The sequence below is a fragment of the Acomys minous genome (assembly GCF_964271855.1).
Source record: "Acomys minous genome assembly, chromosome: 3".
NCBI lineage: Eukaryota > Metazoa > Chordata > Mammalia > Rodentia > Muridae > Acomys > Acomys minous.
Genome location: NC_140485.1, coordinates 4,318,203 through 4,345,896, shown reverse-complemented (window position 1 = coordinate 4,345,896; position 27,694 = coordinate 4,318,203). Strand labels below are relative to the sequence as shown.

The window sequence follows — 27,694 nt, the reverse complement described above, 5'->3', positions numbered from 1 at the left end:
ATGGCACTGAGGGAAAGCGAGAAATCACACAAGACACCAAGACACCGGGACTTTTGGCTTGAACAATCTTAAGTGGGCCACAGAATATTTATTGACTATGAGTGATAATAGATTGCCCGTGAGAAATTAGAGTCTGTTTCCGCTGAACATATTGTGTAGTCAGCAATTCTGTGTCAGGTCCAGAAGTGTGAGAGAGTCACTGAAACAATAAAATGTATTTATTAATCGAAAATTAACTTTTGCTTTTTAAATTATCTTTTTTTTAATTAAAATGTGTAATTCTCCCCTTCCCTTTCCTCCCTTAGGCCCTTGCACACAGTGCTCATTGCTCCGTCTCAATCCACATCCTCTTTTTCTTCAATTGTTGATTCATATTAATGCCAAAAGATATAAACACAAGCTACTCAGTCTGTTCAGTATTCCTTTATGTGATTTCAGGGGTGACTACTTGGTGTTGGATAGCCAGTTGTGGAGCTTGTCCCTATAGAGGGACCATTCCTCACTTGCCTGTATGGGGCCCTGCCCCTAGCCCAAGTAACTCTTAACTTAATTGCAACTACAAAACCCACATTTTTAGCTAAAGGCTCCCTCTGCCATCAGCCATTTTTACTTGGTAGCCATCGTCACTGTCAGTCTTACACAACCTCACTAAGCAACCCAGCTATCAAGGAGCTATGACTGCCGGTGGTGAAGCTTGTCCTCAAAATGCTGGCTGATGGGATCCCTGTAGGACCAGGACCAGTGACACACTGCATACCTCAAAAATCAATGCTGATGAATTTCTTTTTTTTTTTTCTTTTTTTTTTTCCTTTATTAATTTATTCTTGTTACATCTCAATGGTTATCCCATCCCTTGTATCCTCCCATTCTTCCCTCCCTCCCATTTTCCCCTTATTCCCCTCCCCTATGACTGTTCCTGAGGGGGATTATCTCCCCCTGTATATGTTCATAGGGTAGCAAGTCTCTTCTTGGTAACCTGCTGTCCTTCCTCTGAGTGCCACCAGGTCTCTAATGAGGCTGATGAATTTCAAATCAACAAGTTTTCACAGACTCCTCATACCAGGCATGATATGGCAAATGGCAAAGCAAGATGTGAGCAATTGTGATCCCCACAGTTGCTACAATGTCACTTGACCCATCCATTTTCTGGTTCTCCCTGCCCCTCCCCCAAGACACTTGATGTGTCCAATTAAAGCTTAGCTAGTTCATTATCTCATACAAGACCACAGACCATCAAGTTACCTTTAGTCCAGGTTCTCTGACCTGCAGGCAGTCCATAACATCAGACAATAAGGACTCAAGTTGTCATTTTAAAATACAGAAGCGATGGAGAAAGCCAAGGGAAGTCCTTGAGCTTTCTGGTTTTGCTTTTCTAGTGTGGGGAAGAAAAAAACCTTTCTTGTACAGTTTTTCTCATTGTCTCATTGCAGGCCAATCTCCACTGTGACAAATGTGAATTAAGTCACCTATGCCTGGTGCCCCTTCCCCCCCCCCTCCCCGATCCAGCAGCTCTTTACCGCCAAGTAGGTCCCAACTCTTCGTGTAAATGAAAGTCTTAATCCTGGGCCTGATTCTGACTCGCTAAGTGAGAAAAATAAGGGCTATTCATGAGCCTCTCTGGCTCATGTGCAGAACACATGGACAGTGGCGTTTGTTAACCAAATATCTGGTTTCCACTGGCAAAGCAAGATGTTCTGTCCTGCCCAGCCGCAACAAAAGAGCCACTTGGCTTGTACATGGCAGGAGAGGGGAGGTCCGTTGTCCTCTTTTTCCTGTAGGGAGACACACACACAAGTTGCCACTCCTCAGGAGATGAGGAAGAAATCTGGTCTGGGGATACTTTATTTGTTAGTGACTCTTTTGCCTCCAAGATGAAGCTGTGGCTGCAGTTGGAGCATGGACAATTAGAACTGGGGCACGTAGTGCCGTGGCCAGCCGCTGGGAGACTGGGGATGAGGTGGACTGGCTAGTCACCATGGCCAGCCGCTGGGAGACTGGGGATGAGGTGGACTGGCTAGTCACCATGGCCAGCCGCTGAGAGGAGACTGGGGATGAGGTGGACTGGCTAGTCACCATGGCCAGCCGCTGGGAGGGGACTGGGGATGAGGTGGACTGGCTAGTCACCATGGCCAGCCGCTGAGAGGAGACTGGGGATGAGGTGGACTAGCTAGTCACCATGGCCAGCCTCTGGGAGGAGACTGAGGATGAGGTGGACTAGCTAGTCACCATGGCCAGCCGCTGGGAGGGGACTGGGGATGAAGTGGACTAGCTAGTCACCATGGCTAGCCACTGGGAGGAGACTGGGGATGAGGTGGACTGGCTAGTCACCATTATCCCCACGGCCTTCATCACTCTCAGATCTCTGTCAGGATGCAGTAAACCTGTTTTTTTTTTTTTCTTCTCCCCGCCCTCTTGCTGACTTTGATTACTGCAACATGCAGCTGCCAAAGACACGTGTCCTGCCTCCCCACCGAACCATTTATTTTTTCCTTTTTAAAAAACAATATACAACTGCCGTCTGCTCTCAGTTATTGTCTGTTTTTATTGTAAATTAAAAACAGCTTTTGTGTTAATCATCTTTTTGGGGGGAATCTCAGTTAAGTTAGTGCAGAATTATGTGCATTAACTCATTTCATCCTTAGATCGATCCCTTGGTGTAGATATACTGTTTTTTTTCCCCCCTCATTTTACAGAAAAGAAAACAGAAGCCACAGAGGGAGGAAGAGAAACTTGCCCCAGGCCACACATTCGGGAAGAGCAGGGCTAGGATTCCGAGCCTGGCAGTTTGATCACAGAGCCTGTGTTCCTTGTCTCTGAAAGCAAACAGAAGCCAGTGGCACAAAGCAGAGCAGAGGGGCCCTCCACAAGGGCTCCAGGGGCACAGGTGTCCTGAAGGACGGGGCATCCTAGATTAGCGTGCATTGGTCGAGAAGATGATTTGTCTGGGGTGCCCTTGAGCCTCTTTGTTGGAGAACGTCCTACAGAAAGTGCTGAGGCTGCCTACCGGGTGGCCAGTCATCTCTGAGTGAAAAACAAGATCACGTTTCCTTTTAGAACTCAGACTCCATTCTGAGCTACGTTTATACGTGCCCCCGGTGGTGGACTGTAGGAGCGATTGAAATATGGCCGTGGATAAAAGGGATTTTTGAAGCCTTTTCTGATGCTGATACCTAATTCTGCTATACTCTAGTGCTTTGAAAGTCTGTTGCAAAGAGCAGCGGAGCCCTCACCTCCTGTTAATGGTGGTGGCCCAGGATTGGTTTATTCAGCTCTTCTTGCCAGCGGACAGGGTCTCTAGAAGAGTCAGCTCTGCTCTAAGAACATGGAGAAAAGACAGGTGATTCTTAGATGGGCTGAGAAGTCAAAGCCTGTGCAGGTCCCTGGTGAAAGGTGGTTTCTTTTTCAAATCCTGGGAGGCTTTGGCCCATGCTTTCTGTGAAGGCTGGGGCCCAGTAGAGTCTTGCTGAGGGAATGCCTCGCTACTCTTGCAGGAAAGTAGTAAAACCAAACAAAAATAGGAAATAGTTACTTTTATAGAAGTGGGGGGGCATGGCAAACCCCCGGCCCTGACAGCTTTGCCTGGCCTGGAGCTCTGGCTGGTGACTCTGCCAGTTCAGCCTGGATGAACCATACACAGACAAGGACCCAGCAGTCCCTAGACGCGCCAAAATTCTCTGTGGTCAGTGAAGCCCCAGGAGAAGGCCTGATAAAGGGCTTCATATTCGATTGAAATCTCTCAAGGATCTAAAGGCCATTTTTCAACACCATCATAAAAAAAAAAGCTTTATGGTTTCACATACAAAAAGAAATAAGAATACCAAGCTAAAATATATTTTCTTAATTTTCCTGACAATACAATAAAAGAATTTTGCTCATCCGTCATCTCTCATAAATGAAAATGCATTTTAATGAAATGTGGCTCTCCGGGTTTTAATGGAAACAAAATATTTAAGATGTATGGCTTCAATTCTAGCCCTCGGCAGAGAGAATGATCGTAAATATCAATCATCTCGTGTTAAATGTACAAGCACCGAGTTATTATATGGCTCTTAAGGCTGACTCCTTCCAGTCCTGGCCTCCCCAAATCTTGATTACGTGACCTGTGGAACTTACTTGACCTCACTGTGACTTAGCTTCCTTGACTATTAAGTGAAAAGAATAGGAACAGTATGGAATCCACCAAGGAGGGTTGATGTGGTGGCCAAGTGGGTGTGGACACGTGTGGCACCTAGAAGCCGGCAGCCTGGTGGGGAAGGCTCTACACAGTCGGCTCAGTACCAAACAGAGGGTAGTGTCCTCGTCACATCTCGAGGGCTGTCATGATTTGAGTGTGGAATGACCTCCTCAACTGTTGGAACATTAGGTCCCCAGCTGGTGGCACCATTTCGAGAGATTGCGAAACCTCTCAGGAGGTTGGGCTTCGCTGCTGGAAGTGGGTCGGTCACTGGTGGTGGCGGAGGATAGCCTTGACCTCTCACCCAAGCTCTCTGTGTCTCGGTCCATGTCGTGTAGCAAGCTGGATGCCAGGCTTCCGTCACCATAGACAGGAGCTGAGCTACGTCAAACTATCCTTGCCATGGTAAACTGTTGCTCCTCAGCCTTGAACCCAAAGAAATCCAGTCTAACTCCCTCTTCTGTCACCTATCTGGTCAAAGCAGCGAGAAAAGTAACTAACCAGGTGTGAGACAGTGATGTTTCCAAGTGAGAGGGGAGTTGTTTAGAAACCCACAGCAAGGGATGAGGCAAAGCTGAGCTCACACCCAGGTATGACTGGCCCCCAATGCCCATGTATTTCACCTCCACCCGGAAGACATCTGGGTTGATAACAGCATCATGGGACTTAGGTGTGAACATCAACAGGTCATAATCATGAACATGAACGAGGCATCAGGGCTCTGCAAGGCGTCCCTGGTCTTGGGGTGATGTTCCATCACTTCTTCTGTTTCCCAATTGTCCTCCACCCCACACTATAGCTCATCAAGATGCCCTGGGGCTGAACTTCTACCCCTGCGGTCCCACCATCACAGCCATGTTGCCACCCCAGACCTTGGCCTGGCCTTCCTACCCAGTACGAGAGTTTGTCTAAGGAACTTAGAGCATCTCTTACATAGAGTACTCTGCCTAGAGGCCTTGGTGCTCTATTTTCGGCATCTCTAGCTGCCTTCTCAGCCATACCTTGTCCCTTTGATGCCCAGATCTGTGGCCCTGCATTGAAAATGCCTAATCCTTGGTGAATGAAAGGGAAGGACGGGAAGCTCCTCCATCTTGGATTGGCAGAAAAGGAGACACACCCAAAGCCCGGGTAGCTATGCTGTCCTCTGCTCCTGTGGATCTTAGAGCCCAGTTGAAATCCCAGTTTCCCCCAAACCAAAGAAGTCACAACTACCACCTGGTTACTCAACAGGAGCCCAGGTTGACTTGACCCTTACTGGTCCCAGAGACTCTAGATCCTTGCATGTCTGGTTCATGAAACAAATACGCACGCTACTCACTTGAGCATTCTTCAGGTTGGAGCTCGTGAAGTGTGACATGCTTGATTTTTCCTGGGAGGAGGGTGTGAGTTGGGTTTTCTTAGCCAGAACGATATGGTCACTGTTCAAACATGAATAATCTTGTTTCATGAAGTCATATCACTATGTGGATGTACAAATCTAGATTGTACTTAACACAATTTACTATAAATAAGTCTATGAAAGTGTGATTAAGAGCAGGTAAGTTTTAGTCATACTTTATAATAGTAATAACAACTGAAAAGGCCAGATTAGTAATGTTATTCAAAAATATAATTATCTATACCCCACACTTGAGGGCCATTGTGTGCTGCTATGCTATGTTCTTTTCATACAACCTTTTATATGATCTTTCTAGAAGCCCTCAAGGACAGTCCCGTCATTACTCCCCATCTTACACACTGGGAAACGGAGAGCTCAACATTGGCTGTGTCCATGGCTGGTCTAGGAGCACTTTCATCCACCCACTCAGCACCAAGCCCCAACTATGCCCTTGCTACAAGCATGGATGTTAGAAAGCCATTGAACTTCTCTAGACAGATAGATCCTTGAATATTTCCTTGTGAAACTGAAGCCCGCCTGCCTTTTTAGTGTCAACTGGGTAAAGGATACAATTCAAGCTTCAAACCCAGGTCCGGATATCCCTAGAATCCAGACCACTGACACCCTCCTCTATTGGTCCTAAAGTGATCCCCTATGCTAAGAATAGCAATGAATATTCCCCTGTCAGAATCTCTCCCTTCCTCCTTCCATCCTCTCAACCCCGCCCTCTCTACATATACACAGAATCCCTGTTCCTTGTTCTGTAACACAGTAAGTGTCAATCCTGAGATTTGCTGGAGAAAAACCAATTCTACCATTTTGGGCCAAAGCAAGCTTTATTAAATATTAAATACTGACCAAGAGATGAATTTTGGTCCAGACCATTCTCTGGAATTTCCCAGTTGAAAAGACCCCCAACCTACATAAGGCAGGGACTTATGAGGACAAACCTATAGGCCTCCATACTTTCTCATGAGACTTCGTTATTTTCCAAGAACTACAATTCCCAGAATTCCAGGGAGTTACCTGGTCCCTGGACAGGTGAGCTTACAAGTTAATTTTGGGCATTACATAAGAATGTTCAGTAGTAATGGGAGAAGTCATAATGGGTTCCCACCTCTCTCCCCACAGGGTAATGTCTGTCAAAAATGTGAGTGGTTAGTGAGAAGGTTAGTGAAGAAGTGACATGTCCTCCCCAAAGACCATTTTCTTCTATTAGTCATCCAGCATCATCCAGCATCATCCAGCATCATCCAGCATCATCCAGCCCAGGTACATTTACCACACCCTCATCATGGGTCACCTAAGACTGTTTCCCAGGAAAACCCTGGTATACCTGTGGTTTTAGTAAAAATATAAAACCAACCAAGCAAAAACAAGTCGGGAGTTCTGTCTCTTTGGGAAAGCCACCTGTTCTTGGCAACCCTGTAGTGACCCTGTTCCTATCCAAAGAAGTTTATCCAGTGAAGCCTCAAGCATGAGGGCATCCCTTTGATGCCAAAAAACCCTACACATAACTGATCTCTGACCTTTATTTGGCCAGAGTGGACATGACTGAGTATTTGAGACTGGGTTTAAATTCTGAGTGGGCTTTGTTCTGAGTGCTTCTGGCTTCACCATGGCATCTGCCCTCTGAGGAGATAAGCTCATCAGGGCAGGATGCCCCACACTCTGAGAGGCCCAGGAAACAGTTTTGCTTTGGATGAAAAAAAAAAAGACTGCTTGCATCCTTGCTGAGAACAAAGATCTCTGTTCAATTTTGCATCTCCAAATTTCTCTCTTTTCCCAAAGAAAAGAAATCGATGTGTAATGGAGTTGGTACCAGGTATTTCCGAGCTTGTTTGCCTGCTCTTAGCACTCCTGTATCAAGTGGGCCCCATCAGAGGAGACATCAATAGGCACCAGAAATAGCGACTTCATTTACCTGGCTGAATCCTTCACTGAGTCAGAAGGCCTGTGTACCAGCAGGCTGGCTATTGTCAAACCGCTTGGCAGCTGTGTGATAGCAGAAAACCTTTCATCCATCGAGGCAAAGAAATGAGATTTCCTACAGATTTTAGAGTTTGGATACATATTTTTCCCTTGGTGTTTTATTTTCTTTTGTCTTTTAGTATTTCTTAAATTCTTTGTGCATTTTGAAATGAAACGTGTTTTAAAGCTAGGTATGCACACGGCCCATAAAATGCCCGTGACTCTCTGGGCTGCCAACTGCATCTGTCGTGATGCTCAGGTTCCCAGGATGCCTGATACGTGGGAAGACAGCTGAGCCAGCTGTTGTCCCTGTTGCTTATGGGCTACACTGAGTCCCTTTGTTCACAGGTCTGGGAGGGTTCCCAAGGAGAGCTTGAGGCTAGCATGCCTTTATGTTGCCAAGGCAGGAAGAGATCATCACACATCCCAGACAGCACCAAATGGTCTAATCACTTAATTGAAGAGCATTTACTGAGGGTCAATTCTGACACTTGGGTCTGTAATGGTGTTCACAGAGAAACAGGCTTCTCGTGGCCTGCTACTTGTGTACTATGGAGGCTCAAAACGTAAATACAAGGATGGGAGTGTAGCTCAGTGGCCAAGTATTTGCTTATCATGCAAGAGGTCCTGGGTTTCATTACCAAAACTACCAAAGGAGGTGGAAGAAGAGAGAAGAAAAAAAAAAGCAATGAGTAAATTTCAAAGAGGAGTAATCTAAGGAAAATAAAATTAAAATACTACACACACACACTTTTTTTTTCTTGAGAAATGAAAGTATTTGACCTCTATGGTGGCCACCCTCCAAGGTGGCCGGCAGCTCACAGCCTCCAGCCTCCAGTATTAAACCTTTTTGTTCCCCTCGTATCCCAAACAGTGATCTATGTCACTAGCAGTATATTGTAGAAATGGTGACGGATGGTTCCTGAGGCTATCCATGAAGGGAGTGTAGCTTCTGCTTAACATTTCTTTGTTAGGTTATTTTCTCTGGAGGAAGCAGCTACCAACCACTACCGTTGAGAATGTTTGCATATCCCTGCAGAGAGGTCTGTAGGCAGAGAAGCCAGACACCCTGCCAAAGCACAGAGTCACCCGCCATGCTTGAGAGTCTCCTTGGAAGAAGATACTGCAGCCCCATCATGTCACCACATGACCATGGTCCCAACCACCATCTTTACTGCAGTGTGATGAGACATTAGAACCAACATAGCCCAGCTAAGCCGTTTCCAAATTTCCAATCTTCAGATACTGTGAGACACTCAACATTTACTGATTGACATAAGTAAGTGTTTCACACAAGTAGATCATTGATACAGGTTAAAAAAAAAAACTTTGCCCCATTTGATGAATGAGAATGCAGACTCTACAGTATCAGGGATGTGCTGGTGAACGAACGGCCAGGAATTACGCACACCTATTTCATGTGCACAGTCCTCCTCCCTCCAATCACTACTGCCTGTACTGTTCAACTTCTAATAAGCAGATAATACCAAGACAAAACAAAGGACCACACTGACTTCATCTTGGTCTTAGAATAGCCTTGGATGTGGGCTGTTATCTCCTGCTGATTTTGAATATAAAACAACCAAGCAAAGAGATGCCTTGTGCCATTTCTATAAAGTGTTCAGTTCATCAACTCCAATTAGAGCTCATTGCTTACCCTGTCCACCTACAGCTGTGCGGTGTTTAAAGGCTTCTACGTTTCTTTTCTTTCCAGTCCCTCCTCTTGTGGTTTTTCAAAATCACTTAAACCTGCTGCCTAAATAATTCTGTTTCCAATCAGGACTTTTGCTAAACTTTCTCACTAAAGAGCTGCTTTCTTTCCTTTGTGTTTAAAATGAAATATCGCTTTCCTGCTAGAATACAAGAGCAAGCCATGGGCTCTTCTGGTGCTTCGAGGTTTATATTGACTGCCCTCGAGAACACAAAGCAGCCAGCGCCACACTCCTGCGACGAGTCATCGGAGTTGCTTGCCCATGTGCTGGCTTCTTTCTAGGAAGATTTTTTCCCTACAGTGTAGGCTGCTCCTACTCCTGGGACATCTATTTGGTGACCCAATTCTTCAGCCCCTCCCCTAGCACACTACAGTCAGGACACAAACACTCTACACTCGACATCACACCCGGATTGTGTAACTGCAAATCATTCCAATTTTCAAGATTGTGTTCAACATTAGCACCAGCAAAATGCTTTCTCTGACTTCACCAGCTAGATGTAATCTTTTCTTCAGACTCCAGTGTCAGTTTTCAGTTTTATTTTCCTATTTGAGTGGAGATGATAATTTCTCTGTCCCTGCTATTGCTGCCCTCTGGTGATCACACACACACACACACACACACACAAACACACACACACGTGTGTGTGTGTAAGCACTCAGCTGCAGCACTTGGGTGGATGCTCACAGGGACTCGGAGTGTGAGGTTATAGGTGGGTGAGTGATCAAGCACCAGATAAATGATGGAGACCTCAAGATGTGCAGATCCTATCTGCAGAAGGAGCTAAGATGGCTCACTGACACCCACTCCACCTGCTGCTGTGTTCCCATGAAGCGCACACTGCCGAGGCATAACACAGTCTACAACTTTCTTCACAGGTTAGCTCCACCCTTTAGGTTTGATTTAGTTGCTCCTGGAGAATCACCAGGTCACAGTATGACTCAAGAAACAAATATCAATATTTTTGAGTGTACCAAAAGAACATCACATGTGATGGAGCTCACTGACCTAAGTACAGTGTCCTTTATCTGAGTCACTGCTGGTTGGCACATTTTATAGGAATACCACACTGAACACACTCAGTGTTCTCTAGTGAGGCGAGCACTTCGGAGAGCTGAGTGCCTCCATCTGCCTTCCCCTGCTTAACAAGAGCATCTCTTCCCTTCAATCATGTCACCCTCCATGTCCAGTTCATGACACTTTGTTGGAGGTTGTAACATCCTATGAAAATGTGACCTGACTACACAATGAAACTGAAAGTCACAGAGGTGCAGCACTGCATGAAGCAGGTATGTTGGAGAAGGGCACACACCCCAGCAAGGGTGTGTTGGAGAGGGGCACACACCCCACACATGGAGGCACTGATGAACAGGGAGGAAAGAGAGCAGGGACGCTGACACAGTGCCCCATCCTTCCAGAAGAGGCATAAGGAAATGAGAGGGTTAAGACAAAGGCTTGGAAAACCTGATGAAACCCTTGTATTCCCCCCCCCTCAAAAAAAAAAAAACCCTGTCTATGAAGTTAGATGAGCAGGCAATGGCACAGCATGGCATGTCCTTTTGTTATACCAGTCTATGGGAAAGTGACATCAAGGAACAATCGGCACTTGATGCCTTGTTTAGGAAACAGTGTAGTCACTTATTCTGAAAGATTAAATGTCAGCACAATCATTTTGTTAGTTGTACAACTGACCCTTGCTTCAAGTAGATTATATAAAGCTTTCTCCTCTTTGCCAGTTGGCTTCATGGTCATTATAATGATGGGAGAATGGGGGTGGTTTTTCTCAAACAAAATTAAGAGTTTGGATTAAGAGGTTTGGACTGGGGTCTCTGTAGACTTGGGAATGTGATATAGGAGACTTGGATTTGGCGGTGTTTCCTGTAACACAGGAACAGAGTTTGTCCCTCTGGGTATTAGCCGCCCACCCTCTATTGTGCTCACTGGGTCAGTGTGCTGGTTTTGAATTGCACGTGAGGGAATGCGGGAGGAACCTGCCCATTTCTATTCCTGCTGAGCCCCTGCCTTCAATTCCACCGACAGGAGGCCTTTCCTGGGAGCTCCTGTCTTGTTCTCTGTTTTTCCTTTCCTTTTGCTTTCCTCTCTCTCCCCATCTCTTCTCCTCCTCCACCTTCTTTTTCAGTCTCTCTTTTTTTTTCTGACTTTTGTATTGAGTTTTACTAAATGTCATTTTGCCTACAACAAGGAGACCCTGAGATAATAGGCTTACGGTTCTCTTATAGAAGATGCACTCAGAGACAGAGTAAGAGGGCTCGGCTGGCGCTCTGCACCACTCTGGGCCACGGGCTGTTGGCTGCTAAGCGGCCTGCCTTCCGCTAAGGGTGGCCCCAGAGAAGAGTGACAAGAGTCTAGAAATCTTGGACTGCTTAATCTGTGTCCAATTTTGTATTCTCTAGAAACAGGAACACACACACACACACACACACACACACACACACACACACACACACACACACACAAAGAACCCTCAAAAGCAAGTAATTTATTTAGTACAGGGTCCTAAGAAACGCTGAGTCAGAATGGGAGACAGAGACACAGAGAGAAGGAAGGCAGCCTGTGGCTTGTAGCCGAGCAGACTTCTGCCCTGGACATGGGAGACTCAATCTCACAGGGCTCTGGAAAATGGCAGGTCACACCTACCCCAGAGGCATTGCCTGGGTTGGTTGATCTCTGCTGAAGACTTCATGAAATCTAGAATTATCTGGCAGATAGCCCTGCGGACATACCTGTGGTGGTGTATTGACTAGTTTAATAGAAGAGGGAAGACTTACGAACTGTGGGTCTCAGGGAAGGCTGAGATCTGGACTGTCTAAATGGAGACATGAATATGCTCAGAGCACGCCTTCCTTGCTTTCTTCTCCCTGCTCACTTCAAGCTCCTGGCGACTTGACTCCCCCATCACAATAGATTGTGGCCTCAAACCCCAAGACAATAAAACTCTTCTATCTTAAGTGGTTTCTGTCAGAATATTTTAGAAAATCAACTAAGACACCCTCTCCCCAGGGGCGATAAAGCTATGGTGTGTTGTGGAAACTGTAGTCACCTGTCCACCACTATAACAAAATGCCTGAGATAATTTACAAACAGAAAAGTTGAATTGGGACTACAGCTTATTGGGAGAATCCTTGCTTATGTTATACCAGGCTACAAATCAGCCTCTTTGCTTTTGCACTCTGGAAAAGACCTATATCTAAGTAGCTGTCTCAGAAAGCACTAGGGGAAAGCCCCACCAGCACAGGAAGTTCTGTAAACTCAATAGATTGGTGAACTTTGGCTAAAAGATGGATCTTGTGCAGACTGTCTCCACTCAAGAGTCCTCATGCCTCTGCCCCTTTCTCAGTCTTTATGGTAAAGGTTAAGTTTGTCACTGGCATGGTTCTAGGGGCAGAAGAAAAAGAAGTGACTGCATCATGTTGACAGATTTAAAAAAAAAATGAGTCAATCTGATAACTTCACCAGGGTTCTGATTCCTCGCCCAGCACTCTGTCGCATGGGAGCCCTTCTGTAACTGAGTATCTCCTTCTTCATCAGCAGCCAGTGGCTGGACTCACAAAAATGATAAAAACAGACCTGGTTACAGCAGAGACTTTAGTCAAGGTCAACGCTTCTTTCTAAGGCTTTAGACCTTCAACAATTTCAGTAGGTTATGAGGAATCACACACTTTTTTTTTATCTAGCCCAGATCTGAGCTGCTAATAAGGAGCATCTTGGGAATCAACAGAGATGTCAGGAGTTAGCCTGTAGAGTTGTCTCCTGCATTTACTCCAGTGGGGTGATGTTGTTGCTGTGCAACAGGATGGACGCCTTCACGCTACCACAACTCCCATCAGAGACTCTGCTGACTAAACCTAATGCTGACTCTGACCCTTTCGACCATGAGCCAACAGCACTGGGCATGGCAATTATCCCTTGGACTCCAAAGTCCACACTGTCCCCTCCACCCTCCATAGCTCCTTCTCAGTCCCCTTGCTTCATTCTTCTTCATCTGCCCATCACACAGTCTGTCTTGCGGATGCTGCAAACACTCACCTCGATGCTCATGGTTACAGTGATGTCTCTACTCATCTACTTGATGTCCCAGGTTTGTTAAAACCTGGAGTTGTGGGGTTTTTTTCTGAAATCTGCTTCCTTTCAAGTGTGGTAAGGAAGGAGTTCATCTTTCCAGGGCTCCAAAGAACCCTGCAGTAGTTGAGTCTATGCCACACATCAAAATTATCTGAAAGTGCTACTGAGTCTACCTTCAACACACACACAAGATCCTACCGTTCTCAGCCCCTCTACTGCTGCCTCCCTGGCCAAGCCACCATTAACCCTCTCTGGGATGACTCAGCAGCCCCTAAGTGGTCTCCCCATTTCTTTCCTCATTGCCCTGTTCTCTGTGTCCTATCAGCATGCCAAAGTGATGCCGGAAGTCAAAAATAGAACATGTCGAACTAGCAGGGCCAGAACATGTCACCACTTTCTTCAAACCAGCAGGGCCTCATCACCCAAACAGATCCCTGAGGGACTTGGAAGACTTGTTATGCATTGGACCTCTGCAGATTGACCTGAGATCTAGATTTTATGATTAACTAATCAAGGGATGGATGGACTGTCTTGGCAGAGATATCAGAAGTGGAGCCTGATTGCACACATCCAGGGGGTTAGAAGCACAGCTTAGCCCTTGCTCTATCTCCTCCAGCCTCATTGGCCTCCTTGCTACCTCCTAGGCATGCTGTATGCTCCGTCATTAGCACCTGCTCTTCCCTATTTCTTTTCCTAGACATTTTCACATTTCTTGCTTCTCATCTCTTGGGCCTTTCCAGCTGTCTCAGCATCACCTTTCTTGTCCTCTACTCACAGGCTTATGACTATCCCACCTAGAACTCCAAGGCTCTTGTTTCCCCCATAGTATGTATCATTATAGAACATTCTAGATAGTGTGCAATCATTATGGGTCTGTTTATCACCTGTTTTCTGTTGCTCATTCAATTTTTCCCAGTATCTCCCCAAGACCTATACCGCTTGGCTCTACTTGGTGACTGACTGACAGATGGCAAACATAATGGTCAAGTAATCATCCATCCTCAATGACATCACTCAGTGATACATAGATTGTCATTCTTAAGATACGTAAATTTCTTTTCTTGTCCCCTTATTCTCTCTGTGCCAGTCAACCTGCCAAGGTGATGTTTGTAGTCAAAAATAGAGCATGTCACCACTGTCCTGAAACTAGCAAGGCCCCATCATACCCAGAATAAAAGGCAAGCAGATTCTAAGGAGGCTCTTCTAGGTGCTGTGCTGAACGTATACACCAGTCAGCACTTCTGTTTTCTCTGCTGAAACAGAATGTTTTTATCCCATGTTTAATTGGCCATAAAGCCCCCAAGGGTTAACCTCAGTCTTCATTTATTCTTCCAGGGGAAACTGATCCCTGGCTCACTATTTCTCTTAACTATATTTTTTGACATTTGACTTCAAGACTTTTGTCCCTGCTTAGTCTCTGTTCCAGCATTGGAGCCAATCTGGATGTGTTGAGTATCTGATGAAAACTCTCTGTATCAAAACTACAAAGAAGGATGCTGACGACAGTGGGGCCAGAGCAGGCAGCTCACTAAGGCCCACCATTAATTATCACCTTTGCATATGTACCAGCAAAGGGAATGAGCCTCTCAGACTTCTGGTGGGAATAGACTGACCAGCATGGTTGCTGTATTCTGGAACCCACCACAGTGTTTGAGGCAATGCAGTATCCCCATGAGTAGGTTACAGAGAGTGGCCTAATGGTCCCAGAGTTGTAGCTATACCTGGGGGACCCAGAACTCCTCTCACGGGTGAGTGACTTGGAATACACTTGACGGCCAGGATTTGTTAAAATTTAGACTAAAAGTTGTAATTTAGAATGCCATCTAAGATGCTTCCCTCACATCCCATCTGTCTGTGGGCTCCCTCTCAATCTGGTGACCCTCGCAAGAGTCTGCAGTAAAGCATGAAATTAGATCTTGCATTTTGATCTGCTCTGGTAGAATTACAGGAGTTGGCATCTTGGAAAGATGGTGATTGACAGCAGGATGTGGAGCTTGGGATTTGGAGCCCAAATACTGTGACTGAGTCTCATCTGTGCCACTTGCTGCCTATCTGACACAGAGCTAGTTTACTTAACTTCTCTCTGCATCAGATGGATCATCTATATTATAGGCTAATGATAATAGCCTTACCTGGTGGGGCCGTTGCAATGACTCAGTAAGAAAATACATGTGACACTTAGACTAGCACTGCAAAGCCAGGAAGCACGCGGTGAGAACAGCCTAGTATCTTCTTGTCTATGCAATGCCCAAGCAAAACTTTCCCACAGTGTCGCAGACCCACTGGCCTTCTTTGCTTTTGACATGGGCCTTCACTTAAGAGCCTGGTAGAAACCCACTCTCATTTTATTATGCCTTTCTTGCCCACCTGTTAATCTGAGCCACCAAACTGGGCTGTGGCACAAGCCAAGCAAGCGTCACTTGCACAGCAGAATCCTTTGAAAATCCCCTCTCCTCAAACTGTCAAACTGAGAAAGTTCAACCTGTGATATTGAGGCCCCTGTAGATGCTCTGTGGACGTGGGTTAAAGTGGAAGCAACTTTACAGCTCCTGAGGCCTTGCCTCTATTTCCAGGCAGGCCTCTGACCCCGATTAGTCTGCTAAGAACCTCATGGCTGAGAATGAGTAATGTGCTGTGTTGGAGGGCAGCTGTAGGAGCTCCAGTATCTACTAGGTTGACAACCCAAATGGAAATGGTGTGTGTGTGTGTGTGTGTGTGTGTGTGTGTGTGTGTGTGTGTGTGTGATTAGTAAAGCTCTTCTGTTTGTTCATCATCTAAGCCATAATCCCTTGTTTAAACCATAATCTTTTAAGCTTTGATTTCATAGACTCTGTGGAATTGAGCTTCATCCTTGAACAGACCTCCATGAAACTGAGGATCCTCCCCAGCCTGTGATGTAATGCCTTTTTGGTTGATTTTGTTATTGTTTGTATGCATTTTCCTGTTTTGAAAATTAAGCAAGGGCCAAAACCAGTCCAGAAATGTGCAAGGAATGGATTTGAAGCTCTCGGTGGGTAAGGTTTCTTGGAAAAGATGCTGAGTCAGAGTTTAAGGTGCAATATACATTTTAGGAATTGATACCTATGAAGGGAAGAGGAAGAAAATAAAGTAAAGCCATGATACAGGCTCAGGAAAGCCTCAGTCAAGACGGCAAAGAGCTCTGGGACAATTCTGGCCCGCATTTGGCCTGAATTACATGACCTTATGCTGTTGACCTTGTAGTCTCTGACTATGCGCCGCCCTAAAAGAGTGTGACCCTGTAAGGTGCCTCTGACCACATCTCTGCACTTCAGCAGCCACTGTTTCCATGTGGGGGTTGGCATGTCACATCCCATGCCCTCTGTGCCTGCTGTACCACACTCTGGATAGAAATGCCCGGAAGCAATATGCATCCATGGGCACCTAGCAAGGGGGATGCTTATTAGGTGCTGGGTGAAGAGTCAACAACATTTAACAAGAGCTGGACCTCCCTCACTTCCCTGGCCCACTGTCTGTCTACCTGAGATAATTTACCTACATCTACCCACTCCTTCCAAAGCCACCAAAAAAGCACTTTGGGCTTCGAGAAGTTTCTATGGTCAAAAACCACCCCTGAGGAAATGAGTTACAGAGAGTGTAAATTAACACCCGCCACAAAGGCATTAGAAGGTACAGAGGCCATTGAAGAGTTGTGGTCCAAGAATGGTGAGCCACGCTCTTCAGGATGTCAGGATCTCTTTCCATCTCAGGATTCCATCTGAAGACTACCTCATTCTAGAATAGAAGCATGGCTCTGTCCAAGGTCCTGCTGGGGTCTGCTGAAGGAAGCAAGGGAGGGAGGGAGGGAAGGAGGGCCTAAACACTTTCCACAAAAGCCATGAGTTCCTCCCAACACAAGAGAGCTATGAACCAAGCACCTCTTCACCCTTGCCTAAATTCAGTCTTATTGTACCTTCTTGTAAAGGAAGCAGATGAGCTCCTGCCCTCATTGGCTTTTTGTACACATGGGTGTGTAAACATCACCCTGGGATTGTACCACAAACCATGTGGACATAGCCCCACCCTTCAGAGCTCGGATCTCATGGACAACATGAATCTGCCTCCGTAGCCTTGGGAGAATGGCTACTGGGCACACTTCATCCAAAGTCTGGAGTTCTGTGAGATCTGAGAATCTAGACAGCCGTGGGCTGTGCTTGAAAGGCTCTGTGTGCCTACCCGTTTCTGCCAGTGACTAAGGACATGTCCCCAGAGAGTCTCAGAGATGTTGGATAAGAAACTCCCAGGACATGGAGTTGAGGAAATGTGTCTAGTTCATCTGCCAGGCACTATCCAGTGAGAGCTGACTCCACCACCCCACATCCACAAGGGTTTGAGGCATTCGGTAGAACAAGCTTCAGTGTTGAAGTCTCTTTTCACATGGCCTGAAGGATCCAGCCCACTGCATCTGTGCCAGGGAAGATTTGGAGAAACATGATGAAACCTTGGCTGTTACAAAGCAAGTCAGGCTGCAGAGGGTGATCCAAGGCCCGCCCTTCTCTGGGACTTGGAGCCCAGGGCTCTTCCCGAGGAATCTGCCCATAGTCTTGATCCCAGGCCACCCACATGCCCACCTATTTCAGGAACTTACTCCTAGCCTATGCCTCCTCCCTGTCACAGCAACATCTGAAATGTAAGATAATAAACCAAAGGACGTGGTAGAAAGAAACGAGGTACCCAGCAGGGGCTCTGGGCCCACGATTCAGACAGGATTGCCTATTGCGTGACTGGGGGTAACGATCAGACAGGAAGCTCTCAGGGCCCTGGTTCTTTCCACTTTGATCTCTAACTTCCAAGCTAGATCCCAGGGAGCTTTAAAACTGTCTCAGTCCCATTTGAAAGGAGTTAGCTTCAGGCTTGGTGACGGAGGGCTCCTTCACTGAATCGGCTTCTCTTCCTAGCGTCTTCCACTGAGCACCTACTGTGAAAATTGCAGGGCAGGAGTGCCAGCCTGATTTAAAATACATTTATTACTAGTGGTGGGAAAAGTTGGGGAGAGAGTCACTGACATAGACCCGCACTCTAACTGCTGAAACAGGATGGATGAGGACACAGAGCCAAGGCAGGTAGCCTGTACCCTCCATGTCCATGTCACTGCTGCAAAGTCAGCTGGGACCACCACAGCAGAGTGTCACAGCCTTGTGGAAGAGAAGTCTTCTCCTTCATCTTCTGCAGTCTAGAAATCTCAGCTGAAGACTCCCACAGGCTTGGTCTTTTGCAGGCTTCCCCTCAGTACCTAGGTGACTGTCTGTTTGCTGTGCCTGGCTGTCTTCCATTTGGGTGACTCTGGGCCTTAATTTGTTATGAGGGGACTAGTTAAATTATCTCCTTTCACCTTAATGGTCTCTTTCAAAAACCCCGTTTCCAAATACAACCACATTGTAGAACTATACTGAGCTTGGAAGACTTCTGTTAAAGGGGCACGGGTCATTTCCTAACAACCTGTACATGAAATCTTAAGCAAGCAGTTTTGAAGCCCGGCTCTTGTCTTTGTGTTTCCTCATCTGAAAATTGGAGCATAGTAACACTACCTCCATAGGAGGGGAGGGGAGGAGGGATAGAGAGCCAAGGTTTGTCCTGACATTCAGGAAGTCTGCTAGGTTATTTTCCCTGGTTGAGAGAGCAGCATAGTTTACATTCTTGCAAACCAGCTGTAAAAGTGGCTGGGGGAGGGGCCAGAACAGCCTCCCCAGCGCTGGGGGGAGGGGCCAGAACAGCCTCCCCAGCGCTGGGGGGAGGGGCCAGAACAGCCTCCCCAGCGCTGGGGGGAGGGGCCAGAACAGCCTCCCCAGCGCTGGGGGGAGGGGCCAGAACAGCCTCCCCAGCGCTGGGGGGAGGGGCCAGAACAGCCTCCCCAGTGCTGCAGCCCAGCATCCACTTCCGCTCACCTGTACTACCTCAAAACACGGCAACAGGCTCACGGGTTCTCCTCCAGCAAAAACCCGAGGCAGAAAGGACACAGCATGACTCCCTAGGTGAGTTTTGCAAGCACGCGTGTGCATGCGTGAGTGCGTATGTGCATGTGTGTGTGTGTGTGTGTGTGTGTGTGTGTGTGTGTGTGTGTGTCCCTTCTTCCCTCTCTCCTTCTGTCTCTATCTCTTATCCCCCTTTTCCATTTCTCCCACCCTCATGGACTCTTGGGGCTCTAAACCACCTTGAAGCAAGCTCAGCTACCCTGAGGCCATCGCGTTTTGTAGACCTTACTAACACCCGGCGTGTTGCTGGAGGAGCCTACAGTGGCCTCAGCTGAACGCTTCCAGCCCAGAAGCCAGACATGAGACTAAGCAGTTATCATATGACTCCAGTCCCCACTCCTCAAGCCAACTAGAGCAGAGACAAGCTGTCCCTGTGGAACAATAGTGGGTTGCTTCATTCATGTCACCACATGTTGGAGTGACATGTTTAAAGTTTCACAGCAGGAAAGGCAACGCAGTTAAAGTCCAACTGATTGGGGGCAGGCTTTGTAGGTATTGCTTAGGTTTCTAACAAAGTAAGGGCTATAGCCTCTCCCGTTAGTGCTGAGCAACAGGCCCATGTAATGAACTTTATGTCCTTGACCAATGAGTTCTGTATAAGTCATTGAAAAGTGACAGAAGGAACATCTGTTAAAGACAATGTCTTTAAAAAAAAAACAAAACAAAAACAAGTCAACCCGGGGATATCAGTGAGGGCAGAAAGTTACAAATTAAAGTATGGTCAGAGAAAATCATAGCAAAGAAGAAGCTTGATCAAGAAGGAGGTAACAAAGATGAGGGCATACCTATGGGTTCAAGATGCTGTATTCTGTGAGAAAAGTAAGTTCTCTGGGACACCCTAAAAGGGCCCAAAGAAATTGTATCCCCACCCACCGAGAGGCTCTCTTTTATATTTCCAGGGGAATGTGACCAGGCGTTTCCTTGGACCACTTACTCCACAAGCCTCGGTGTTAATGCAGCCGTCGGCATCCCTCAGTCATCCTAGCCAGATGACTCCTGTTTCCCAGAACAAGGGGACCATGACTCTGTACCTCCTGCCTCCTGAGCCGTACTGCTCATCAGATCTTATCCGCCAGCTTCCCACTGTAGAAGTAAGGTTAAGTCAGGGATCTCGATCCTTTGGGATAAAAGAATGATGGTCATGGAATCTCGTGGATTGCCGTACTACCAATCCTCTTTCACTTGGGAAAAGCTTGAAGAAGAAACCATGAACTGCCCTTGAGCATCTCAAGTTCAAGGTTCTTTCAAAATCCAGATATTTAGCACAGTTCTGTTAAAGGAAACAAGATAGATGACGAAGGATTTAGCATTGGTGATGGGCGTGGGTGAAAGAAGTCCCTCAGCATCTTCACACTATAGCCCGGTGACAAGGCAGAGGTTCATTTGGGGAGCAGGAAGCTAGGGCATTCACACCAGCTGTCCAGGGATGTTCATTGTCTCAATGGGACACCATCCGAGACCCCACCTACCGGGGCATTATCAGATGTCCTGTGTTTGCAGGGAACTTGCATGGGGAACCCAGTGTGTCCCATGCCTGGGAAGCAGATCTTAGATTCCATCATAGGGAAGACCTGTGAGATCAGAGAGGACAGTGAGCATTTATGGTGCTCCAAGAAGCTGCATCTCCACCTGCATTTTGAGTCTGCCTTGCAAAAGCAGCAGTGAGACCTATGAGGTCTCCCAGGTCGCATTCCCTCCACCATAGGGGCACCGGCAAAATCCAGACAGTTTTCAAGGGACTTGCTTCTTACTTTCCTGCAGAATAAGAACATTACTAGCTCTGCATATGTATCTATCTTGAGAATTAAAACTCAGTGAGCTGCATAGTGCTTATGGACAGTGCTTGAGCCTGTTTAGATTTTTCTCTTCTCTCTCTTTGTGGCCAATTGAGGGCTTGTTTTCCCATATCATACACTTGGTGCATCTGAAGATAGAAAAAGAGAGAAGCAAATAGCGTAACTTCTAGGAAACACATATAAATCCACCATGTTTGTTGGCCTCTTCACTTACCCCTTACGTGTCTATTTGTCAGCAGCAGTAAAGATGCTTGGGTGGATTTCCAGAGGTTGACACCTCCGCCCACCATAGAGTCATGGTCACCTCATTCCCCCTGGGTCTCTTGCCTATTCCCTTGCCCATCACAGTAGCCCTCTGCCCTTAGACATAATTTCCTCAGGTTATATATGAGTTTTCTGTCTTGGTTCTTATTATAGATACTTTATGCACCAAGGTAAAAATCTGAATCTAGTATCCAATCCCAGACATGTTCATTGAGGCATTCCTCTCTAGGTCACATCCTTTGTGTATGGCCACGTGCTTTGTTTAGTTTCTGTTAATATTTGAATCTGAAATTTCCCCCACAAACTCATGTTTTTGTTTTGGTCTTTGGGCGGTGGAGAGATTTGGGAGGTTGTGGGAACATTGAGATGATGCACCTGGCTAGAAGGAAGTTGGTCATCGGGAACAGATCCTGGGAGCACACTACCCCTGGCCACTTCCTGTCTTCCTCCCTAATACCTGGTCAGGCAGAGGGAGAAGCACTCTCCTCCACCACGCATTCCTAGCATGCTAGTGTACTGCCCACGTATATGGAGCCAAGCATCCATGAAGCAAATCTGCTGATACTGCAAGCCAAGGCAAATCAACCCTCTTACAAGTTGTCCCCGTGAGGTAGTCACAGCACAGTCATAACTTTGTGCTGCACTTTGATTTTATGTCTCCATGGTAGAGTGGGGCCAATTGCAGAGGACCTGGGACCTTGCAGCTTCTGATTTAGTAGGTCTGGGGTGAGGCCTGAGAGTCTGCATTTCTAACTATCTCCCAGACAGTGTTGCTGCAGGTATAGCCCATGTCACCCACGTCACAGAGACAGTCTAGAGGGCCACCCCAGGCTTCTGCTCACTCTACTCTCTGCAGAGCCTCGTGTTCTGCCTGTTCTCCCCCAGATACACTCCGTCTCAGCTGGTCAGCTTGTAGAAGACTAGACTTTAAAGTACTGAAATACAAATGCAAACTGGCCCCTCACACCAATGTCAAAACCATGCTGTGCTTCCCCTCTGAGCCAACATCAAGTGAGATGCTTGTAGGCTGTGGACTCCAGGAAACTCCTTGGGGAGTTCTTAGGCACTTGAAAAGTCAAGGACCCAGAAATAAAACGAAATGAGTGAGCCAGAAGGAAAGTATATGTAAGTGCCAGAACACACTGCTCTTGCACTGAGAGTCTTTGGAGATCAACACACTGCACAGGGCAGCAGGGGAGGAGCTAGAGAGAGAGTCTGAAGAGCTATGTCAAGGGGGGAATATTCTAGCTTCAGTGAACACAGCCTCACCTCAACAAAGGAGCGAGCATTGGTCCATCAGGGGTGAAACTGTTGAGAACCGAAAGTCTAGCAGGCATAAGCAGATGCAGCAGAGGCAAACCAAGGTGACAGAGGTGGGTCAGTATCCAGAGCATCTCTTCAGGAGCTGGAACATTCGGGAAAGATATTTTCCATTTGTCACTGCACTAGCAGCCACTATGTAGAGCCTTAGAGGGTGAACATCTGATAAAAATTAAAAAAAAAAAAAAGAACTGGGAAGTGGAAAATCTGTTAGGGCTCATGGCCTGATGGGCTTTCACTCTCTGAGGACAATCTGGAGGGTGTGAGAAGGGCCTTCACAGCACTCTGTGTCTTGAGGGACCATGGCTTAAGGCATTTAAAGGGAGACTTGACATTCCAGTTGTGCTAGAACGTTTTCCAACCCTGGAGCGTAAGGATGGGTTCACATGAGTTCAGTAGTAGGGTTTTTGTTTCGTTTGGTGTTAATTTTGAACTTTTTATTGATTGTGAATTTCACATCATGCACTCCAGGCCCACTCACTTCCCTATCCCCTCGTATCTCCCTTACCCCTTGGAACTTCCCATTAATAAAACACACACATACAACAACAACAATAATAATAATAATAATAATAATAATAATAATAATAATAATAATAATAATAATAAAAACAAAACTTTTCATCACGGAAGCTGTAGTGTGTCACAGCGTGTCCCACAATGGACCCCTCTGTCCACACATCTTCGCTTGAGAATGTTCACCACAATGAGTCACTGGTCTGGTTCGAGGTCTCTGGCTTCTGTGACACCATCAATATTGGCTCCTCACCAGACGCCTCCTGTCTATCCTTTTGCTGCCTATAGTAAGACGCCATCATGTTGTGGGTGGTTTTTCCTCCCGTCCCTCAGCTCCAGGAATAACAACTCATGAGGCTAGAATAATTATTTACGGATACCTAGGCCTTAGTGCTAGATTCTTCTCTGACTAGCTCATAACTTAAAATAACCCATTGTGCTAATTTATATTCTGCCATGTGGCCGGTTACCTGAGCTCAGGCACCATGTATCCATTTTCCTCACATCTTGCTGGCTGAAATGCATGCGCCTGGCTCTCTCCCAGAATTCTTTCTGCCTCCCAGATGTTCCACCTCCCATTTCCTGCCTAAGCTATAGGTCATAGGTTTTTTAATTGACATGTATTGCATCCATACAATACACAAGATGATTCTTCTACAGTTGTCCTGTGTCATGGAGACGCTGCAGCTTTGGTCCAGCCTTTTTGCTCACCCCAACAGCTCACAGATGATGTAGATTTTAGTGTGAGCCAACTAAAGGCCCTGTATCTGGGCCTAGATGGGAGTTGATCACCCAACTGGCTCTGCCTTATCTGCACCACCAGGGCAAGCTTTCCATCACTGCTCCAGCTAGGCCACCCAGTGCCATCATCAGCAGGAGGCAGGGTCAGCTCTCCCATTCTCATGGCCTGGGGACTGGCTCCCCTGCACTCACGCCTCCAGAGCCAGCTCCACAGCGCTGCCCAAGTGCTGCAGATGGTGAGGGTCAGGGACAGCTCGCCTGCTCTCACAACCCCATGGCCAGTTCTCCTGACTGCCACAGGTGTTGGGGTGGGGGATGGCTTCAGGGAGGGCATGACCTCGGTGCCTGTGCCACTTCATGGCAGAGCAGTGGTAGACCTAGCACCTCCTTGCTCTTACCCTCAGAACTGGCTTACCTGTGCTCCTGCATGGGCAAGGCACAGGGCCTACTCTCCTGAGTGCTGCCACCATTGAGAGATGAGGCCAGTTCTGCACTGCCCCCTGTACATCCACATGCTCCCAGGTGGCTGCTCAGACTAGGGATGTCCGCATGGTCTCTAGTTGTAATATGAACCACAGACATCAAACCAACCCCTGCTGCTGCCTGGCCAGGGACTAGACGTTTGCAGCGGCACCGGGCGGGGCTTCACCAGCCTCGGGCACTGGGCGGGGCTGGGTACCTATAACAGGCGATTCCTGTGTCTTTAGCTCCGTCTCCTTTCACAGTTCCCAAACTGTCCCGCGCCTGTTCCCTCCCATCTGTCTGCCACACACCAGCACACTGCAGTGGCTCCCACTGCAAGCAGGCCACGCAGCTGGCGGACTTCTGCGTGGCCTCCATTGTTTGCGCCTCAAGGGGGCAAGAGGGCCTGTAAGTGTCTGCAGCCCCCCTATGTGGCATGGCAGTTGGCAGGTCTAAGGATGTGTCCCCCTCCCGCATTGTGTGGCCTCAGTGTGTCTACAGCCCACACGAGCTGAGCCGTGCAGCTCTGGCTGTCTATGGTGGGCATCTTTCCCAGCCCACTCTACCTGGCTTGCCAGTCTCTGAATGTCTTCCTCCCTTGGCTTTGTTTTTATAGAATAAAAACCACCAAATGTAGTGACTTGAGTTCAGAGTCTTTAGTTGAGCAAGAAAAAGAAGATATTCCTTTAATTTGCATGTACTCTGGACATTGGGTACCTATCCCAGGAGAGTTGAAAAACGTAGCAATACAGTATCACATTGCTACCATCTATTCGTTTTGATGTTATCAACTTTGACACCATAAAGTATCTCTCAACAGTGGCCCGCAACACTTTGGAACTTGATGCACCACCAATTGTCAGTATCCAGTGTGTTCATCCTGGAGTGAGAGCCTCTAAGTCAACAATAAAGCCAGTAGATGTTTTTGCAGAGGTTTAACCTTCCAAAAGCTTTAAGTATCACATTGGTGATATTTGTTAGAGGTTCATAGTAACCTGTAGAATTATGCTGTCCAAAGTGATAGCTACTAGCTGCCCACAGCCATCCAAATTTCGATGGATGAAAACCAAATGGAATTAAAAATTGAGTTTGTTGGACATTCAAGTTACACTTCAAGTGCTCGTAGCCACATATGGTCAGGGGCCACCATGCTGGATAGGACAATGCAGACCGTGTCAGTATTACAGAATGCCCCACAGTACAACTGAATCACACACATTATCTTGGGTTTTCTAGTGGTGGATGGAAATGGGCCTACCTAGATATGAGTCTGGTATCAACAGAAGAAGAGCAAGAGTGTGCTGTTGGGGACAGGGATACACTTGTCCCCACAGAGGACAGATCTGTGTACTGACAGGGATAAACACCTGGTGTCTAGACACAGCCCACATTCCTGTGACTCAGAAAGAAGATATGGAGTTGAAGATCAAGTTTCATTCTCCACAGACGCTTCTTCTGGTGAACTAGCCTGACAAGTCCTTCCCTTGTAAATGTCACAGCAAAAACCAGAAATCTTCTCAGATCTCATCTCCTATTGTCTTTATTCAAGAACTGCCTTTATTTCTGTGCCTGTAAGCTTTTATCTTGAGGAATTTTTGCTTGACGCTCATCATTCCATGCATCGTGCACTCTAGTAATTTTTAATGCACTCTTTTCTTTTTTTAATAATATTTTTATTTTTATTACCTATACATTTATATCATTATACATATATAAAATAAACTACACAGAGCAAGAAGAACCATGAAATGATCAGGAATTATATGACTGTTATACCCATAGTGTTTTGGCTACTTGTATTTGGCAACCTTGAAGAAAAACATTTTCCTATTTTGGTGAGTTTAAAATTCTGAATGTCAATCAATAACTTTTCTTTGTTTGATCAAGCCTTGGCCTCAGAAGTCATTTTCAAATTACCATTCAATCACTACTTTGTAAAAAAAAAAAATTCCCTGAACCCAGACATGTTTGTTAGGTTAAAAAATAAAGTGGTATGTGTCTGTATAACAAATGGCCCCTAAATCTCACTTACACACAAGGATGAGCATTTATTTCTCATCTACCATTCATTTTGGTGCCAGTTTGAAGTGGCAGCAGCTACTCAGAAGAAGATTTCAGTGATGGCAGAAATAAAAGACAAGTGAAAGACATCGGCTTCCTTAATGCAAGCAATCCATCACATCTGCTCTCATCAAAGTGACCATATTGCCATGCCCAAAGCCAAGGCTCAAGAAGAGGCATTCTGTGTTATATAAGAATTTCAGCATTACCGTTAGCCTGTGATGTGAGCCCCTGGTAGAGTGTGAGTAGCATCCAATAATTCAGTCCACTGCGTTGTGTTACACAGATTATGCAGCTGTCATGGGAGGAAAGCGAGCAGATAATCAATTACAGCTCCCGCTGGTAGACTTATCCTCCGTGAATGAGCTCTGAAGGATCGTGTATCTGTTGCTATGTAGCAAGCTGCTCCAGGATTCCATGATATCAAAGAAGCACCAGGTTGTCATTTTGCTTATCATTTTGTGGGTGAGAAATCTGAGCTCAACTCAACAGGATGAAACTTCTGGTCTGGGATGTTGCTGCCTGTGTTTACTGAAGTGTCTCGAGGAAGAAACATGTGCCTCTCTTTCTCCAACAGGCTAACCCAAGCTTGTTCACGTGGTGGTAAAAATGTCCCTAGAACCAACCTAGACACATAAGGCCTCCTAAAACAAAGACTTAGAATTGGTGCCCATCAGTTTGTTGCATTCTGTCTCTGCCTCAAAGGAAGTCATGCCAGATCTGAGAGATGCAGAAACAACAGAATCTTCTTCTAGAACAGAGATCCTCAACCCTTTAACACAGTTCCTCCCCTTGTGGTGACCCCCAACCATAAAATTATTTTTGTTGCTACTTCACAACTGTAATTTTCCTACTGTTGTGATACTTTATGTAAATATCTGACATGCTGGGTGGCTGATAATGACCCCCAAAGGAGTATGATACGTAGGCTGACAACCTTTCTTCCTCATGGTATAAGCTCCAAGAAATCTTGTATTACTTCTGCAATTTTCTAGATAGAGCTAGGATTGTGAATAAATTTATGATGTTGGTCACCCATCTGGAACTTTTCATAGAGGAGTAGAAATTATTGGGTGACGGAGTTCAGAGAAGAAATCGTCGTCAATGACTCTCTACAGAGAGGCATCATTACATGCTCTGTTACTCGATGAGACAATATTAAAAGTATGCTGGGGTCATATGTTCACTTCATCCAGTTATTATCAATCCCACATAATGCCGTCAGT

At 46.4% G+C, this 27,694-nt stretch overlaps 2 protein-coding genes across 4 annotated transcripts in view; one reads left to right on the top strand and one right to left on the bottom strand.

The window, feature by feature from the left end:
• SLC24A3 (solute carrier family 24 member 3) overlaps positions 1 to 27,694 on the top strand; it is a 496,071-nt gene that overhangs the window by 374,972 nt on the left and 93,405 nt on the right. The gene's annotated exons all lie outside the window — the stretch shown is intronic.
• LOC311593415 (uncharacterized protein) lies at positions 77 to 27,694 on the bottom strand. 3 transcript variants are annotated; one of them, XR_014777699.1, is made up of 8 exons: positions 26,678 to 27,694; positions 22,638 to 22,773; positions 20,778 to 20,879; positions 7,477 to 7,547; positions 5,493 to 5,592; positions 3,231 to 3,314; positions 1,243 to 1,372; positions 77 to 199 (listed from the first exon to the last, which is right to left on the bottom strand). XR_014777699.1 is itself a non-coding variant. In XM_084774675.1 (6 exons), the coding sequence occupies exons 3-6, from the start codon at positions 20,868 to 20,870 to the stop codon at positions 3,237 to 3,239; spliced, it is 342 nt and encodes a 113-aa protein (XP_084630801.1). In that variant the 5' UTR covers positions 20,871 to 20,879; positions 22,638 to 22,773; positions 26,678 to 27,694; the 3' UTR covers positions 2,359 to 3,236. The 3 variants fall into 3 exon arrangements, 1 of the variants encoding a protein (XP_084630801.1); XR_014777700.1 differs by lacking the exon at positions 7,477 to 7,547; XM_084774675.1 differs by lacking the exons at positions 77 to 199; positions 1,243 to 1,372 and having other exon boundaries at positions 2,359 to 3,314.

What these genes read in the sequence shown, in the direction of transcription:
- LOC311593415 (XM_084774675.1), bottom strand. Translation starts at nt 20,870, where the DNA reads ATGATGGAATCTAAGATCTGCTTCCCAGGCATGGGACACACTGGGTTC. An exon ending in TCAGTGAAGGATTCAGCCAG is followed by an intron (nt 5,593 to 7,476) that starts GTAAATGAAGTC and finishes ATGTTTGAACAG; the next exon opens with TGACCATATCGTTCTGGCTA. An exon ending in CCAACCTGAAGAATGCTCAA is followed by an intron (nt 3,315 to 5,492) that starts GTGAGTAGCGTG and finishes CCATGTTCTTAG; the next exon opens with AGCAGAGCTGACTCTTCTAG.